This window comes from Taudactylus pleione, unplaced genomic scaffold (genome assembly GCF_031769625.1).
Source record: "Taudactylus pleione unplaced genomic scaffold, aTauple2 ptg000479l, whole genome shotgun sequence".
Classification (NCBI taxonomy): domain Eukaryota; kingdom Metazoa; phylum Chordata; class Amphibia; order Anura; family Myobatrachidae; genus Taudactylus; species Taudactylus pleione.
In genome coordinates, this window is record NW_028284881.1 from 15,691,647 (window position 1) to 15,707,681 (window position 16,035).

General features: G+C 45.6%; 1 protein-coding gene across 1 annotated transcript in view; it reads left to right on the plus strand.

Moving 5' to 3' along the window:
• HSPB8 (heat shock protein family B (small) member 8) overlaps positions 1 to 16,035 on the plus strand; it is a 52,474-nt gene that overhangs the window by 18,363 nt on the left and 18,076 nt on the right. The window contains exon 2 of the mRNA XM_088449252.1: positions 10,853 to 10,916. Coding sequence (XP_088305378.1) covers positions 10,853 to 10,916 — 64 coding nt within the window. The remainder of the gene's footprint in view (positions 1 to 10,852; positions 10,917 to 16,035) is intronic.

Consider the following 16,035-nt stretch of genomic DNA (forward strand, 5'->3'; position numbering starts at 1 on the left):
ACACGCCCTTTGGGCGGAGCATGGCACACCTCCCGCGAAGGAACATATTACAACCGACTATAATCTCCTTGAAACTAATTTTCAAAAGTTGGCAAGTATGATACAAACAAAAACACACACAGGTGCGCAAACACCTCCTTAATTAAAAATAATGCCACAGATCTGAACTACTCCCTCAAAAGAAAACATATCCAAACTCTGCCTCCCCTCCTTCATTAATAATCATACCCCAAATCTGTTGTGCCTTTATTAAAAATGATACCCCAAATCTGTAGCTGCTCCCTTATTGCAAATAATGCCCTAGATCTGAAAAAATGCTGCACCCCCTTTCTTAATAAATGTGACCTTGGATCCACAACACATACTAAGGAGAAGATGTATGAGGGGAGGATAACCACTGTTAAATGCCTGGATCTGCTTCGCCTATTTTATGCGGTGATGTGGGTCCAGTCATCGCCTGCATGTATCATCTCCTCATTTGTCGAATCACCTGGTCACCTGGCTGGTGATTTGCACATTACCTCATTACATTGGTTGCCATGGGCAACTTCTCCACTGGTCCACTTCACTAAGTTTTTCACTGCTTGATAAATAAACCCAAGTCTGCTGTCTTTAGTCCCTCCACCTCTCATCCTTCATCCTTCTGATCTCTGATTGGTAGATAGCCCCAGCAAACCACCAATCAGTGTGGAGAGAAATCCCACTAATGTGATTGGTGGATGGACAGAACCATCCACCAACCAGCATTTAGCATAACACACCTGGATGCTGCAGGACAGGTGACAGTCGGCCTGGGAGACAGACAGCAGATGCTGTCTGCCCGCTGTATTTATAACTGTATTTATAGCACAACTGGAGCAGCCGGGGAACTTCTTCTGTCTGTTTCCCAGCTTCTGGCTGCGGCCAATCGGCAGCCTTGAAGCATTATAATTGTAGTGGCCCAGATGGCAGATGCCGCCCTGTCCCCCTGCCCAGCCTGCCCCTGTGTAAGAGTACTTACTGTTGCCACTTAGTATTTCACGGAATATGAGTATCCTTCAGCTGCCCCAATGACATTTCTTCTATAAAATTAGATTGTCACCATTAGCATAGATGGTGGTATCAGCAGGTGACTTGTAACAATGATGCACATGTGGAATTTGCTGGGAGCAGTAGTTCTCCAGATGAATTGATACACCACACTATAATATAACTGGACAGTGTGTGAGTCATGTTGTGTCTTCCTTGAGGCCACCGAAGGTGCATATTTACAAAAGTGGGCATGTCCTCATGCTTGTGAAGCCACAGCCCCAGTTGTATGATGTTTTGGGGAGACACCCCCAATTCTCATCACCCAGTGGGCTTGGTCTGCGCTCTGGGAGTTGCTAGGCAGCCCCCAGCCTCTCTGGGTACATGTACACGTCACCCTCCCCTTGAGAATGTAAGCTCTTGCGAGCAGGGCCCTCTACCCTCTTGTGCTTCTCCTTACTATATGTTCATCTACCTCTTACTCACCACTAGGACACCTAACACTTGGTGCCTATGCTTTGCTGCTTATGTGGGTGTTATGGCCACCTATGTATCAATGTATATTATCCATGTCCTTGTCCTTCATTGTATTGTATTTTACTGTAAGTCACTTTTTGGATATGTACCTTGTAAGGCGCTGCGGAACACTTGTGGCGCCATATAAATAAACGATAATAATAATAATAATCTATAACCGCTGCTTGGGAGATACCATCCAAGTGGGTAACACCAAAATTGCAGAGCAGCTCTGCTATTTTATGTGTCACTCCCTTGGATGGTGTCACCCGGTGCGGCCCACACTCTCCTAGTGACGTCACTGGGCTAATGTGACATACATAAACATCATATTCACCACATTATGAAATTTGTGGAGTCCCCACAGATTTCAAGAAGAGTGGGTCACCCTTCTGCTCACCCCTATGGGAGGAGGGCCTCGATGATGCAATTCTTGGCGAGCTTGCGTCATTGCGCAGCGGTGAGCGAAGTATTGGCCACCTGTAACTCCCCTGCAGAAACTGAAGGTAAAGTTGGCAAGTATGACAAACATATAAACTATCACAGCCACACAGAAAAGGATCTTCAATATATGTATGTACTGTATACAACACCAATTCATACAGCATCCCTCAATCTCATGAATAGATCCCTCAGATTTCTAAAACAATTCTAGATATATTTAAATATTGCTTTTGTAAAGTATTGCACAGTAAACACATAGGATCATTAATAAAAGTTGCTGTATTGCTACTGTATATTTCACCGGAGCAATTTAAAACTACTTTGGTGTGGGGACATCTGCTCTGAAAATCCCAAACACTTGTGGTTACACCACTAGTTAGTACGTAGTAGCATAACTTTATACTGCTGGGTCGCGCAAGGAGATCGTTGGCATGAGCAGAGATACCCAATCACATTCGGTATGCAATACTGCCGGCCGCATGGCCGGCAGTTCGAATCCCGGCAGTGTGAGGCTGACAGAGGAACAGATCCCGGCAGCGGCAGCCCGACAGCGCTGGAAATCCCGATCGTCCCCAGGTATGTACTAAGTAACCTAATTCTACCCCTTAACCCTAACCCTCCCTTAGGGGTGCCTAACCCTAACCTCCCCCCCAAGTGCCTAATCTTAATCCCCCCTCTAAGTGCCTAAACCTAATCCTCCCCCTTCCCCGCTGCCTAACCCTAAGTCCCCCGGGGGGGTGCCTAACCCTAACCTCCCACCGGGGGTGCCTAACCCTAACCCTCCCTCCCCTTAGCCTAATCCTAACCCTCCCGGGGGGGTGCCTGACCCTAAGTCCCCCCGGGAGCCCTAAACTTAACCCTCCCCCCGTGCGGCTGTCCGCTCGCGGCGCCCAGCATCCCTTCGATTGGTCTCCCAGCGTAGGGGTAATGACAGGAGTCTAGATTTTAGATGCCTGTCATTTAACCCTAGCTGGGATTGTGGAGTCGGGAAGCCGGCAGTCGGTATTGCAGCCGCCGGCTTCCCAATGTATACCACCCAATCAGACCCCTCTTCTCAACCTGGATCACATTCCCATAGAATGCAGAAGTGGGGCTTCGGGAGCCTTTGCCATCTGTAGAGGGCGTAGGCAGTGGCATCCCTTACCTGGATGTCACCCAATGCGGGCAGGTGAGTAGTGCGTGCGACAAAGTCATGCGCCGGTAAAAAGGGGGAGTGGCATCGTGGGTTGGAGCATGGCCTCACATATAGGCGGCATGGCCACGCGGCCTGAACCCCCATTTTAGTCACTCCAGGGGTGCCGGAGATGCGGATTGCCTCATGGGACTAGTCTTTTTGCAGTGCCGGCTACCTCACTGTGGGCCTGATTCAGAGCCGGATGCTATTTGCGAACGGTCGTTCTGAAAAAAGGGCTGGCTATTTAAATGAAGTGCTCGCTCTTTGCGGTCTGTTGACGCCTCTAAGCCTGAACGAGCGAACAAAACCTGCGGCCGCTATTTTGTTAAAAACGCCCCCTGGCCGCTCGCATCCTAAGTCATCTCCGCTATTTATTTGATTAATCGAGTACATCGAAAGGCGTCTGAACTGCTCGCAGTGCTTGTGGTTGGATTTTTCTACCGCAATCATGCAAGCAGTTCAGGCTAAGAAACAACCAAGTGACGTGGTCGATGACGGTGCTTTGTTAATTATGCACACCCTTAAAACGCCCGTTTTGACCGTTTGGCACGCCTGCGTTCGGATCACCACTCCCCGTTTTCAAGCACCTTCCCCCTGTTACCACCCACAAACGCCTCATTCTGTCACTCAAATTAGCAGGCATTCGCTATTTTGCGAGCACATGAATTTCGACCGCACTGACTGGTTCGCGCATGCGTATTACGAGCCGTATGCATGCACAGTTGTGCGAACATCGCTCGGAGCGAACGAGCGGCCGCTTACGAGCGGCTCTGAATCAGGCCCTGTGTCCAGAGCAGAGTGCTGCACGTAATGCTCCTGTCACCCTTGGCGGCCAGCACCCCCTTGTGATGTCACTTGTTACCGCAGTAAAACTCCAAGAGCTTTCAGTTTTCAGATTTTGACGAATGAAGATCAGACATTATTGGGGCCACCAGGTAAGCAGGTGATATCTGTGTAATGAATAGTCCTGATACTTTGATTTACAGATGTGCCCTGTTACATTTTTGCTGCGTACTCGGCAAATCGCGCCACGCAAGGTGCGAGTCGTGCGTTTGCGAGCGGATACATGCACTGCGTTTGCTACTCCATAGGATTGCATGGCGTGATTGAAGTGCACGCCATAGCGTACGATAGCGTACGGTAGCGTACGCTGCTGCAGCTAACCACATGGCGCGATGCGTGCGCACATTTGTAGCATGATCGGCAAGGATATAAGAGGACACATCTGTACGGTATGCAGTCAGGAAGCCGGCGGTCAAAATGCCGACCGCCGGCTTCCTGACTGTCATATCCCCGCTGCGAGATCGATGGCCGGCATACCGAACGAAGGTAAGCCGTGCGGCGGCAGCGTACAGCTGCGTGGGGAGGGTTAGGTAAAGGGCTCCTGGGGGGGACTTAGGGTTAGGCACCCCCCCGGCGGGAGGGTTATGGCTAGGCTAGGGGAAGGAGGGGTTAGGCTTAACCACCCGATCGGGGGAGATTAGGTTTAGGCACCCCCCCAGGAGGGTTAGGTTTAGGGTACAGGGAGTGGAGGTTAGGTTTAAGCACCCCTGGGGGGAGGTTAGTGTTAGGCGCTTGGGGGGGAGGTTATGTTTAGGTAAACCTAAAGGAGGGTTAGGGTTAGGGGGGGGGGAAAGGTTAGGGATAGATTAGATAGATCTAGTCCTATAGAGCTTCCAGCGTCGGTATTACATCCGCCGGACTGACTTCCGGCGGGATTTCATACCGATCCCATCTGTACATATGTAAGTAAATGAGTAGTTTCACTTACTTAAGGTATGAAAAATGGGCAAGGACTGATACTACCTATAGCTGAACCCCCGTCCCCCTATCCCCTAATGATGTTGACTGGAAAAAGAGTACTTTAGGAAAAGATGGACAGAAATCTAGTACATAGGTTTCTATGGGGGATGCAATGCTGGTAGATTTACCAAGCTTGGCACCGATAGGATAACACCATCTCAAGATGGCTTTATCCTGTAGTAGCCAATGAGCTACTATTTTGCATATTTGTTCGGATATTTGTTCATCCCTCCTAGTGAGGCTTGTGTTGGCCAACACATGCCGATTGTGATCCCTTGGTGATAAAATGTAGCTGTTCTTGTAACCTGGACTGCGGCACATACTATCCGCTAATCAGAGTAAAAGCGACCTATTGTTTGCAGCACAGTGAAATTTTATAAGCTGTTGAAAAGGGCTAAAAATATAAAATTATAACAGCAGATTCCAACTATAAAACTGTGGGCCTGATTCCGGTTGGTTCGCAAGGCTGCGTTCGCATGCAGCCGGCAGATGTTTGCATTCTGCGCGTGCATCGTAGTGCATGAAGCGACCGCTGCGATCGGGAAACGATTGCAGTAAGCAGGCAGTCCCATTACACAGTGATTGACAGGAAGTGACTGTTTGGTGGTGGAGAAGAAGGGTGGTCGGGCGAACGCAGGCGTGCCTGTGCGTTTGAACACCGTTACAGGGGCGTACATATTTAAGCCCCTGCAATTGTATATGTAGCCAGAGATCTAGTTGGCGACAGGAAGTTTAGTGCGTATGGGTTCGATGCTACTCGATGTTACCGATGTTTTCACTGACTTGAGAATGCATGTCATTGGAAGTGGGCAGCTTTATACAGTGGTGTGCGTCTTGGTATAGTGCTGCGATTGCCATGCAATTGCATCCATTAGCATATTTTCGCAGCGAGCGTGTGCGTGCGAACGCAGCCTTGCGAACCAACCTGAATCAGGCCCTGTATCACCACAAAATCAGATAATGATATACTCTTTAATGCTATTTTTAATTAATGTTGGCAATAATGTCCCATATTTTAAAATGCATAATCACAGCTACAAAAACAAGAGTTACAGATACAAGGAAGGGTTTAGGGTCCCGCATTATAAATCATTAATTTTGGGAAATAGTCATGGTATGCTATATGATTATTATTATTATTATTATTATTATTATTATTGCTAATAATTTATAGAGTGCTTCCATCTGCATAGCGCTGTACAGACAATATTTCTATTTGACATTAGTACCTGCCCCATTGGGGCTTACAAGCCAAGGAGCTGCTTCAGAGCCGCTCGCACGTTGTGTATGCAAATTGTGTAGGCAGTGCAATCTCACAGCAATGCATTATCACGCCCAATGTTTCATAAGGTGCCCACAGACATAGCGATGTGCTCACGATCAGCCAATGTGTACGATTTCCCATGAAACTCTCCCCGGCAGCTCTGCAAACGATTTGGTGTCCAATCTTCATACGATCTCTCCTGCATCCAGACTTTTTACAATGCATCGCGTCCTAGATTGTCAGATCTGCCGTACTGCACGGCAGATCTGATGATGCGATTTGCGACCAGTGGGGACGCGCATCGCATCGTGATTGTGAGTGGCCATATTGGCCATATTTTACACGATCTGTCGTTCCAGTGTGTCGGAATCGGCCAGATCGGGTAAAATATTGCTATGTGTGTGGGCAGCTTTAGAGAGCGATCACATAGTGTGTGCAGACACCCACCAGCCTGTCTTAAGACGCCCATACTTGTGCACGTCATGTCCAGGAAGTGTATGCAACCATCAGTACATCGAGAAACATTGGATGCGATCGCAGTGCTTGAGGTTGACCATACCCTGCCGCAAGCACTGTGAGCACTTCAGTGTAAAAACCAGCCAGGTGACGTGTACTATGATACTGTCTTATAATTATGCACACCTCTAAAACGCCGTTGAGATGCTCAGGCATGCCTGCGTTTGCACCTCCACTCCCCCCGTTTTTAATGGCCAGCCCCTGTTACCACCTACAAATGGCTTCTCCTGTCACTCACTGTGCTGGGCTGTCTATGTGCAGCGAGCTAATGCATTGTGAACTTTCACTATGGTATACGCACGCGCACTGCTATGCACACGCATACGCAAAATGCACACACACACTGCATACCATCGACAGCAGCGAGAGTTTGCAATTTAGCGAGTGGGTCACAATGAGTTCCTATATCTTCTAACACACAGGTACAGTACATACAAGGATCCTTAAACATATGTTAAGAGGCAATAGATGTACAACACATTTTTACTGTTATAAAAATACTAGTTGACTTGATACATGCCATATTTTATTGAAATATAAGTTATATTTCAATAAAATATGACATATGCTCAGTGACTATTTCTACAACTCAAGCTAGAAAGAATAATGCTATTTTTAAGTATTATTTTGCCAACTTGAAGTGTGAATAGATTCAGAGCTGTAAATGACCCTTCTGACATCCTCTGAAACAGCTGCGTAAAAGGACTTTGTGCATGAGAATAGACTAAGGGAACAGCTGATGGTGAGGGTTGAAAGAGGGCAGTGATTAGCAGCACAGATCATTTTTATAATTAATATGCATTAAACCAACGTAGTGCCATAACATTGACTCATACTTACTACTTTTTAATCCAATTAAGCCCAGAAAGTTCAAAAGGGTGTATGAAATAACACAGGCAATTTTGCAGCAGTGATTAAATCAGTATATAACGATTTCAGTTTTTTCAGAAATTTAATTACTGGCTCCAAATATTTGTATAAAAATCACTTGTGACTAACTAGGAAATGCTATGTCCTGCTCACACGTCTCAGGCACAGGGGCGTATCTATAATGGGTACATTTATGCAATACTTACCTCAGCAGTAGCTTTGCTGTACAAATCACCTGTAAAATGGCCACAACAGCCATAACTGGGAAAATGGTGCATGCACATTAGATGCTGGCACAGACTGGTGTCCAGAGTCTACTGCCAGGCTGAGTGCGCTGCCGGCCGCTGGGCTCCCTCCTCTCGTAATACGCCCCTGCTCAGGCATTTCAAATATCTTTATAATACCTATAGTTAAGTGCTTAAATTGGTCCTAGAGAAGTAGTGGAACTCACCGCCCCTCTCAGTGCTTTTTCAATAAAGGGACAGCTCACACCGTGAAAAGGGGGCGTGGTCTCAAAAGAAAGGGGCGTGGTCACACAACAGTATTCCCAATTGAAATGACACCACACAGTAGCACAATCTTGATTCACATTACACCACATAGTAGTGTCCTTTATTCATGTATTACACACAGCAGTGCCCCTTTTACACAATGCCCACAATTGTACTCCTTATCCACAATGCCCCCAGTTGTAGTGCCTCCTATACAATCCCCACAGTAGTAGTGCCTATTACACATAATGCCAACTGTAGTGGTGCCCCTTATGCAATGTCCACTGTAGTGGTGCCTTTATGCAGTGCCCTCAGTAGTGGTGCCCCTTATGTAGTGCCCACTGTAGTGGTAGTGCCCTTAAGCAATGCCCACTCTAGTGGTGCCCATTATGCAATGCCCACTCTAGTGGTGCCCCTTGTGCAGTGCCCTCAGTAGTGGTGCCCTTTATGCAGTGCCCCCAGTAGTGGTAGTGCCCCTTATGCAGTGCCCACAGTGGTAGTGCTCCTTATGCAGAGCCAACAGTAGTGGTGCTCTTTATGCAGTGGTGCCCCTTATGCAGTACCCCCAGTAGTGGAAGTGCCCCTTATGCAGAATCCACAGTGGTAGTGCACCTTATGCAGAGCCCCCCTCATGCCGTGCAACCCAGGAGTGTTGCCTCTTATGCAGTGCCCCTATGCAATGCCCCCATTAGTAATCCCCCTGTAATAGTGACCCCAATAGTAGTGCTCCTAGTAGTAATGCCCCCTGTAGTAGTGCCCCCAGTAGTAGTGCACCCTGAGTAATGCCCCCAGTAGTAGTGCCCCCTGAGTAATGTCCAGAGTAGTAGTGCCCCCAGAAGTAATGCCCCCTACAGTGAAGCCACTTACACAAAAAAGTAATACTCCGCTGCCGTCTGGTCTGTCTGGGCGCTCCTCTCTGAACTGTGGGAGAGACGTCGCTGGTAACAAAATCTCAGCGGGTGCCCAGCAAATGGAGCTTCCCTGCAGCGGTACCAGGCTGAGGTAGGTCGGAGGAGGCGGAACTGGCTCAGTCTCCAAATAGAAGTGACGGAGCGCAGTTCCGCCATGTTCCGGCCCACTTTGACCCCTGCATATAGCTATCAGTGAATATAACAGGTGGTCGGACAGAACCATGATAGCTACAGGACTAATAGGCATATTTATCAATATTATTTTTACTAAAATAATGTGAAACGGGTGTTACAATATTTAAGTATTACTTAAATATGTTAAAAGGCTATAGGAGCAGTTTTCGGAATAACTACTCCAAGCCCTTAAATTTGCATTATTTTAGTAAGCGGATCACATTTCCCTGTGATCTGTCTCAGATTTACTAAAGTAAAATTGTAAAAGAAAATAACGGGGGAAGTCCTGTGATTATAACGCCACCTGGAGATGGCGTTATTAGGGCTTTCCCCCCTTTCTCAGTGTTGCGTGTCTAAATAGACCACAGTGAAAAAAAAACTATTTGAAAAAAACACTTACCTGCAACCAGGGACCAATGATCGGTGAGCTCCTCTGTAACTCCAGTCAGCTGTGCGCTGGGCTCCTGCTCTGTGACACCGGTCAGCTGCTCTGTGCTGTAAACTGTATACACAGAAGTGAAGAAGACTATTTCCACCCAATACATTGTACTCTAGTGTTAGTGTAGAGGAGCAGTACCGTCACTTTGGGGGGGGGGGGGGGGTGCGGACCGCACCGTGTGTCACCATCCGGGGGCGTGAAACCAAAATGACGGCTCCTCCTCAGTGACCAGGAGCCAGGCACTGCATTGTGATGTTAGTGTGCAGCACTCAGCTCCCAATCACTGAGGAGGAGCCGGCAGTGCGGGGAAAGTCTCTGGGAGCAGCCCGGCATCTCCAGTAGTGCTGGGCACGCCCCCAGAGTGAGTAAACCAGGAGTGTGCCTCGAGGTCATGACCTGCCCTGTTAGGCCATTTCAAGGGTACAGCGCGCTCCTTTTGGGTGCACTGTGTGTCACCGATCCTAGTGAAGCCACTGTGGAGTGGTGAGATGTTGATGAATATTTGTGTGAATATTACCAGTTAGGTTTAAGTTTCAGATAGAATAAAACCCACTACAATGCTAGAAAGCTATGAAAATAAATGATACTCACATGAAAGTACCTGGTTTGCTGTAGGAGTAAAGTAAGAAACAGATCTGCCAATCAAATTGTGACATGTTCCTTAAGCTCTGTCTCTTTTCCTGTTTCCAAAAGTACAACAACTACTGATACGTATGTCAGTAGTCAGACAAAGGAACAGGTTTATCATAGAGATCAGATTAAGAAGTTGTCCATAGCAACCAATCAGATTGTATCTATCATTCATGTAGCACATTTGCTAAAATCACAACTGAATACGATTGGTCCTCTTTTGATAAATCTCCCCCAGTGTCCTAATTAAGGCTTAAGGCTTGATATTGAAATCTCTATGGGATTCTCAAGCCAAGACAGAGAAAAAGTTGAACCACATCCCTAGGATATTATATGTATATATATATATATATATATATATATATATATATATATATATATGTATATATATATATATATATAATATATAAATAAATTTAATGTGCAACTGTAATACTTCCAGAAGCACGTTTTGATGTTATGTAATGTGTTGTGCATAATTATGCAGAATGTACATTATATACTTGCCATACTAGGATAAGCAGTATATTATAATTATATTGTTTGCCTTGCGTATTGAAGCTTGCTGCAGGCATGTGTGGCTAATTATGCTCCCCGTTCTTCTATTTCTAGGTAACCATGAAGAACAGCAGAAGGAGGGAGGAATAGTCTCAAAGAACTTTACCAAGAAGATTCAGTGAGTACTTGTTAGCTGATCGCAGCTCTTAGAGGCGGCTGGCCCCTGACTCTGTGCTATTTAGAAAATGCCAGCAATGATCACTATCAGCATGTGCTATTTAAAGCAGCAGTCAGGTTTACAAGAAGCAGCTCGGGTGGTAGGAACACCATACAAAAGCTATCATTATTTCATTCCAATTATATGCTGGTAAAGCGTATGTTGACTACTGACATGTCCGCTCATCTCTTGCAAGATATTTAAGTTATGTACAGTGATCTAGATGCAAGGTAAAATAAAAGCCTGGATTTAAATTGCTTGCTCTATTAGACAACATTCTCTAATCTTCTCCAAACATCCCTCCCTCCCAGTGTTTCCACTTTCAAACTGTAAATCTGTAAATTCCCTTTAAAATGTTGTGCTAAAAACATACTTTCCTACAGTACTTTCTAATTCTTAAGGTGGCAATACATCAGAGACCTGATTTTGCGATCCGGCGATGCGGTGGGAAGTTCCGGTGTTTCCAGGTGGAAACGCCGACCTCCCACCATCGATGTTCTGCAATCCGTCACCGGATCGCAGACATTTTCCATGTTAAATGTCGGCGATTTGACGATCGCGATCATTTTTTGATCGCGTTCGTCAAATCGGGAAAATCCAACATGTTGGATTTCTGCGATCCCGCGATGCCGGGTTGCCGCATTGCGGGATCGCGGCAGTCCATCGCTGATGGATGGGCCCCATTAGCTGCACAGGTGACGCCCGAAGAAGAGATGTAAATGACCACTCTAGGGCAAGGGTTTTTTATGATATTATTCCCCACCCCTGACGTGGCAAAATGCTGCGAATCGTGGCTCCACAGAGAAGGGGCATGGCTAAAACAGCACGATTTGCATAATTGTAGCCCCGTCCCTTCCATACGGAGCCCCAATTCCTGGTCCTATCTCCTCATCCTTCTCCCTTCGCTAGGAAGTGCGCCCAATGCAGGAGATCCGTCCACTCTTCCAGGGATCCTGGGGACTGCCCGAAAAAATCGTGAGTCTCCCAAACCTTACGGTAGAGTAGACAAGTAAGACTTAAAACTACAGACAACAAAAATTCAAAACTGAAAAGGAAATTCTATCCGACCAGGAAAAAAATACGAAAGTGTAAACACTATATAGGGCAGCACAGACGGTGTAATGGCTAGCGTTACCGCCTCACAGCACTGAGGTCGTGGGTTCGATTCCCACCACGGCCCTAACTGTGTGGAGTTTGTATATTCTCCCTGTGCTTGTGTGGGTTTCCTCCGGGTGCACCGGTTTCCTCCCACACTCCAAAAATATACTGGTAGGTTAATTGGCTCCAAAAAAATCCCATAAAAATTAACCCTAGTGTGTGTGTGAGCATGTGATAGGGAATATAGATTGTAAACTCCACTGGGGCAGGGACTGATGTGAATGGCCAACTATTCTCTGTAAAGCGTTGCGGAATATGTGTGCGCTATATAAATAACTGGTAATAAATAATAATAAAATAAATAAAATATATTTCCCTGCATACAGGCTACTGCAAACCTGGAAAACTAGGGGGAAAAAAACAAAAGTGAAACCACTGCTTCGTCCTCATATGGTCCTAATCTCTGTGGTACAAACCCCTAATATCCTTCTCCAGGATTAAATAAATACATAGATATTATTAAGCTCTAATTGATATCTTTAAAAATCTAAATGAAAAAGAAACATTTAATTTAATTTGCAAAGTAAGCAGCAGTACTTTCTCTGAGATTCTAGGTGGTAAATTTACTAAAGTGAGAGTTTTTAGAAGTGAGTTTTAGAAGTGATGTTGCCCATAGCAACCAATCAGATTCTACTTAACATTTAGCTAGCACCTTCTAGAAGATAATAGCTAGAATCTGATTGGTTGCTATGGGCAACATCTCCACTTCTAAAAACTCTCACTTTGGTAAATATACCCCCTGATCTCTTTCTTTTCATAAATCCGGGCTTGTTTACATAAACTTCAGACAGTAAAATTGAAAATATTCTGAACTTTCATTTAATTCTATTATTTTTGCACAGAGAGGTAACATCTTTGTTGTGTCTTTCTCACAATATACATGACATGCTTGCTGACATTCTAGCTGCCTCCTCCAGGAGGGGGCAGCCAGGTCAGCATAGTGGGGGGATGTAGCGCGGTATAAGACGGTGTGGCAGGGATGTCGTGCTCTATTAGGGGAGGAGCAGGGGACATGACTGCGCTATCGCATCATCATGACCCCACCCCCCGCAACACAATGTGAGATTACCGGCATTGTGAAGCCGGGGGTGTGGCCACGATGATGCTGCAGGGGTGTTTCTGTTATGGTGGGGATTACTTGTCCACCTTTCCAGGCCATTCCGGGGGGGTAGGCAAATATGATACAAGATGATTTTTTGTTTGTCTTTTGGTGCTTAGCATAGAGCATTCATCTTTATTATTAAGATGCTTATATTATCAATGACCAGATACCTCTGTTTCCCTCTACAAACTGCTATAATGATTGTTTAATACACCCATAGAGCTGCTATATTTCAGTAGCCATTAAGGAAAACCTAACACTGGTGTAACAAAGACACATTTGCTCATATAAAAATTATATATGTACATTAGGGCTTCACAGCTCCAGAGCTTGAGGCCAATTGTGTGCTATATTTTTAGAATGATCTCCTTTGTATGGAATGGACTTTTGGAGATGCAGTGTCTGGCACATAAAGATGTTGGTAATTTCATTATGGACGGGCAAAAACAGCGTGGTACAGATGGCGGTGTACGACAGCAGTATGGAATGGAGGTGAATACACTGGTGCCAGCTGTTTTTTATATTACTATTTCTGAACTTGTTTATTTATTAGAATGAGAAAGCAGGTAATGGTTATGTCTCCAGATTACAGCAGCCATTACATGTATGCTTCTGTACCTGGTGCATACTTGCCGATATTTAAAAGGAGTTTCCTGGGAGAAGGCTCCTTTACTAGGTGCAGGTGGGCAGTGATGGGGGTGGGGGTGGATGATTGCGTCATTAGGCCCCGCCCCCTCACGACAAAATGCAGCAAATTGCGGACATTTATATAGAGGGAGGAGCCTAATGACACGATTATCATATAATCTCGTCATTAAGTCCCGCCGGTATTCTCCCAATTCGGCCCACTTCTCTAGGAAGCGGGCAGGATGCGGGAGAAGTACTTACTCTTCCAGGGGTGCAGGGGGGTACTCGAACAATAGGGAGCCTCCCACAGGTTCCGGGAGAGTATGCAAGTATGTTCTGGTCCAGGTAGTAAAAATCTACAGTTAGAAATATTGAACAGTATAATAATCACATACAGTATAAGCAGGCTTACCTTTACTCATAGTGGAGGGTCATTCCATGGTATCTCGTGTTACAAAGTGACATAGCAAACAATTAGCCGTTTCTGTATACAGTTTTTTAAAGCATGACCTGTCTTATTATTTTCTCAGTAAACTAAATTCACATAAATTCCTCTTGCTGTTGATAGCTATGCATACTGTAATCTTGCTATGTCATTTTGTACCAACATAAGTTACCATGGAATGACCCTGTATATACTTTTAATCACATTGCACATGACTCTAATCAAAGCTTGTAAAAATGAGCAGTGTTTCTATGCAGAATAAACCTGTGCAGCTGTGGAGGACATCTCTAGAAGTCCTTGTATGGTTGGAAATTTGTCATTACACAGATTTGGCTTCTTGCCATGAATTGTGCTGATTTCCTTTTCTTCTGCTCACAGAGATGTCAAGACATGTAGCCGTGAGCGTAGTCCAAAGCCTGCAGATAAACACAATGTTACACTGAGGTGTAAGGATAATAATGTGTCAGTTCATACGTAGAGCGTACATAAATTTAGCTGAATTCTTTTCCTTCCAGATATTGCAGACCCCATGTGATAGTAATACACCTTCAAGCTATCTCGCTCTTGTAGTATTTATGCCGCTGTAATGTTAAGGCATCTTGATGCATACAGAAACACACAACAGAAATAGCATAGTGCCTGATTCAGGCTTGTACACAATGCAATTTTTTGCCACTGCAAATGCGTCAAGGTACATTACTGTAGTCGCACACTACAAGTCATTATTCGCAGTGTAATTGAAAGGCAGGGAGCTTTTGGGGGATGCAAAGGGGAGTGGCAGCTAAAAACACAGGCGCGTCTTGACCGTCTTAGGGGCGTCACATCCTGCGCCTGCGATCCAGTACGCAGATAATATGGCTCCGGCATCTCAGATGCAGTGGCCATTCTGTGACCATAGACTCACTGAAGAAGTTGATGTTTGCCTGATCTGCGTCCGATGCGGCTGTTCCATTAGAATATTTTTGCAATTCCGAAGCTGAAAAAAAAAATGCAGCTGTGGCAGCCATAGCAGGCAACTGCGAACCAGGCCCATTGTCCTTTATGGCTGGATATAGAGCAGGGCTTAGGTTATTATCAGGATACTTTGTGCCATATTGATCAAATGTTGGGTTTCAGAGCCAATAATTATAATTTCTTATCACGGCAATAAGGAACTATAGATCGCTGGGATATACCAAAAATCACTTCCAGGGACAGGGTCTGTGATGTAATCACTTTGCTTTCAGTTTCTGGACCCCGGTGAGCATCTGGTTCTGCACATTCTGCTGACTGCACATAGGCTACAATAGCTAATGTCATCTGACAATGGTCAGGTGATGGTGTTAGCTTCCAGGGCCAAACTCCAGAATGCTTAGAATTACGGTGTTTGGTAAATCCAACAGGATAACAGCCCTCATAGAAATATATGGGGGCTGCTTTGTGGTCAGACATGAAGGAACCGCTGCAAATTTTGGAGATAACTGCTACGGTTCATTCATGTTAAATGTTGGAAATCCTTAATATTTTCAAGTAACCCCAAAAAAGTCTGTTTTTCGAGGGATATCCTGCAAATACTCTTTAATTAATCTGCCTCTTTGAGTACTGTAGTGTCCCTCTTTCAAATGAAGTTTCCTATTGGTAGCTATTGTTTGGCGATCACCAGACAATAGCACCCAGCTCTGCAGAAAAGTTAAGTTTTCCATAGATGGAGGGGAGGGCACAGTCTGCCCTGTCTTCTCCATATTGACCTACACAGGCATGGGGTCACC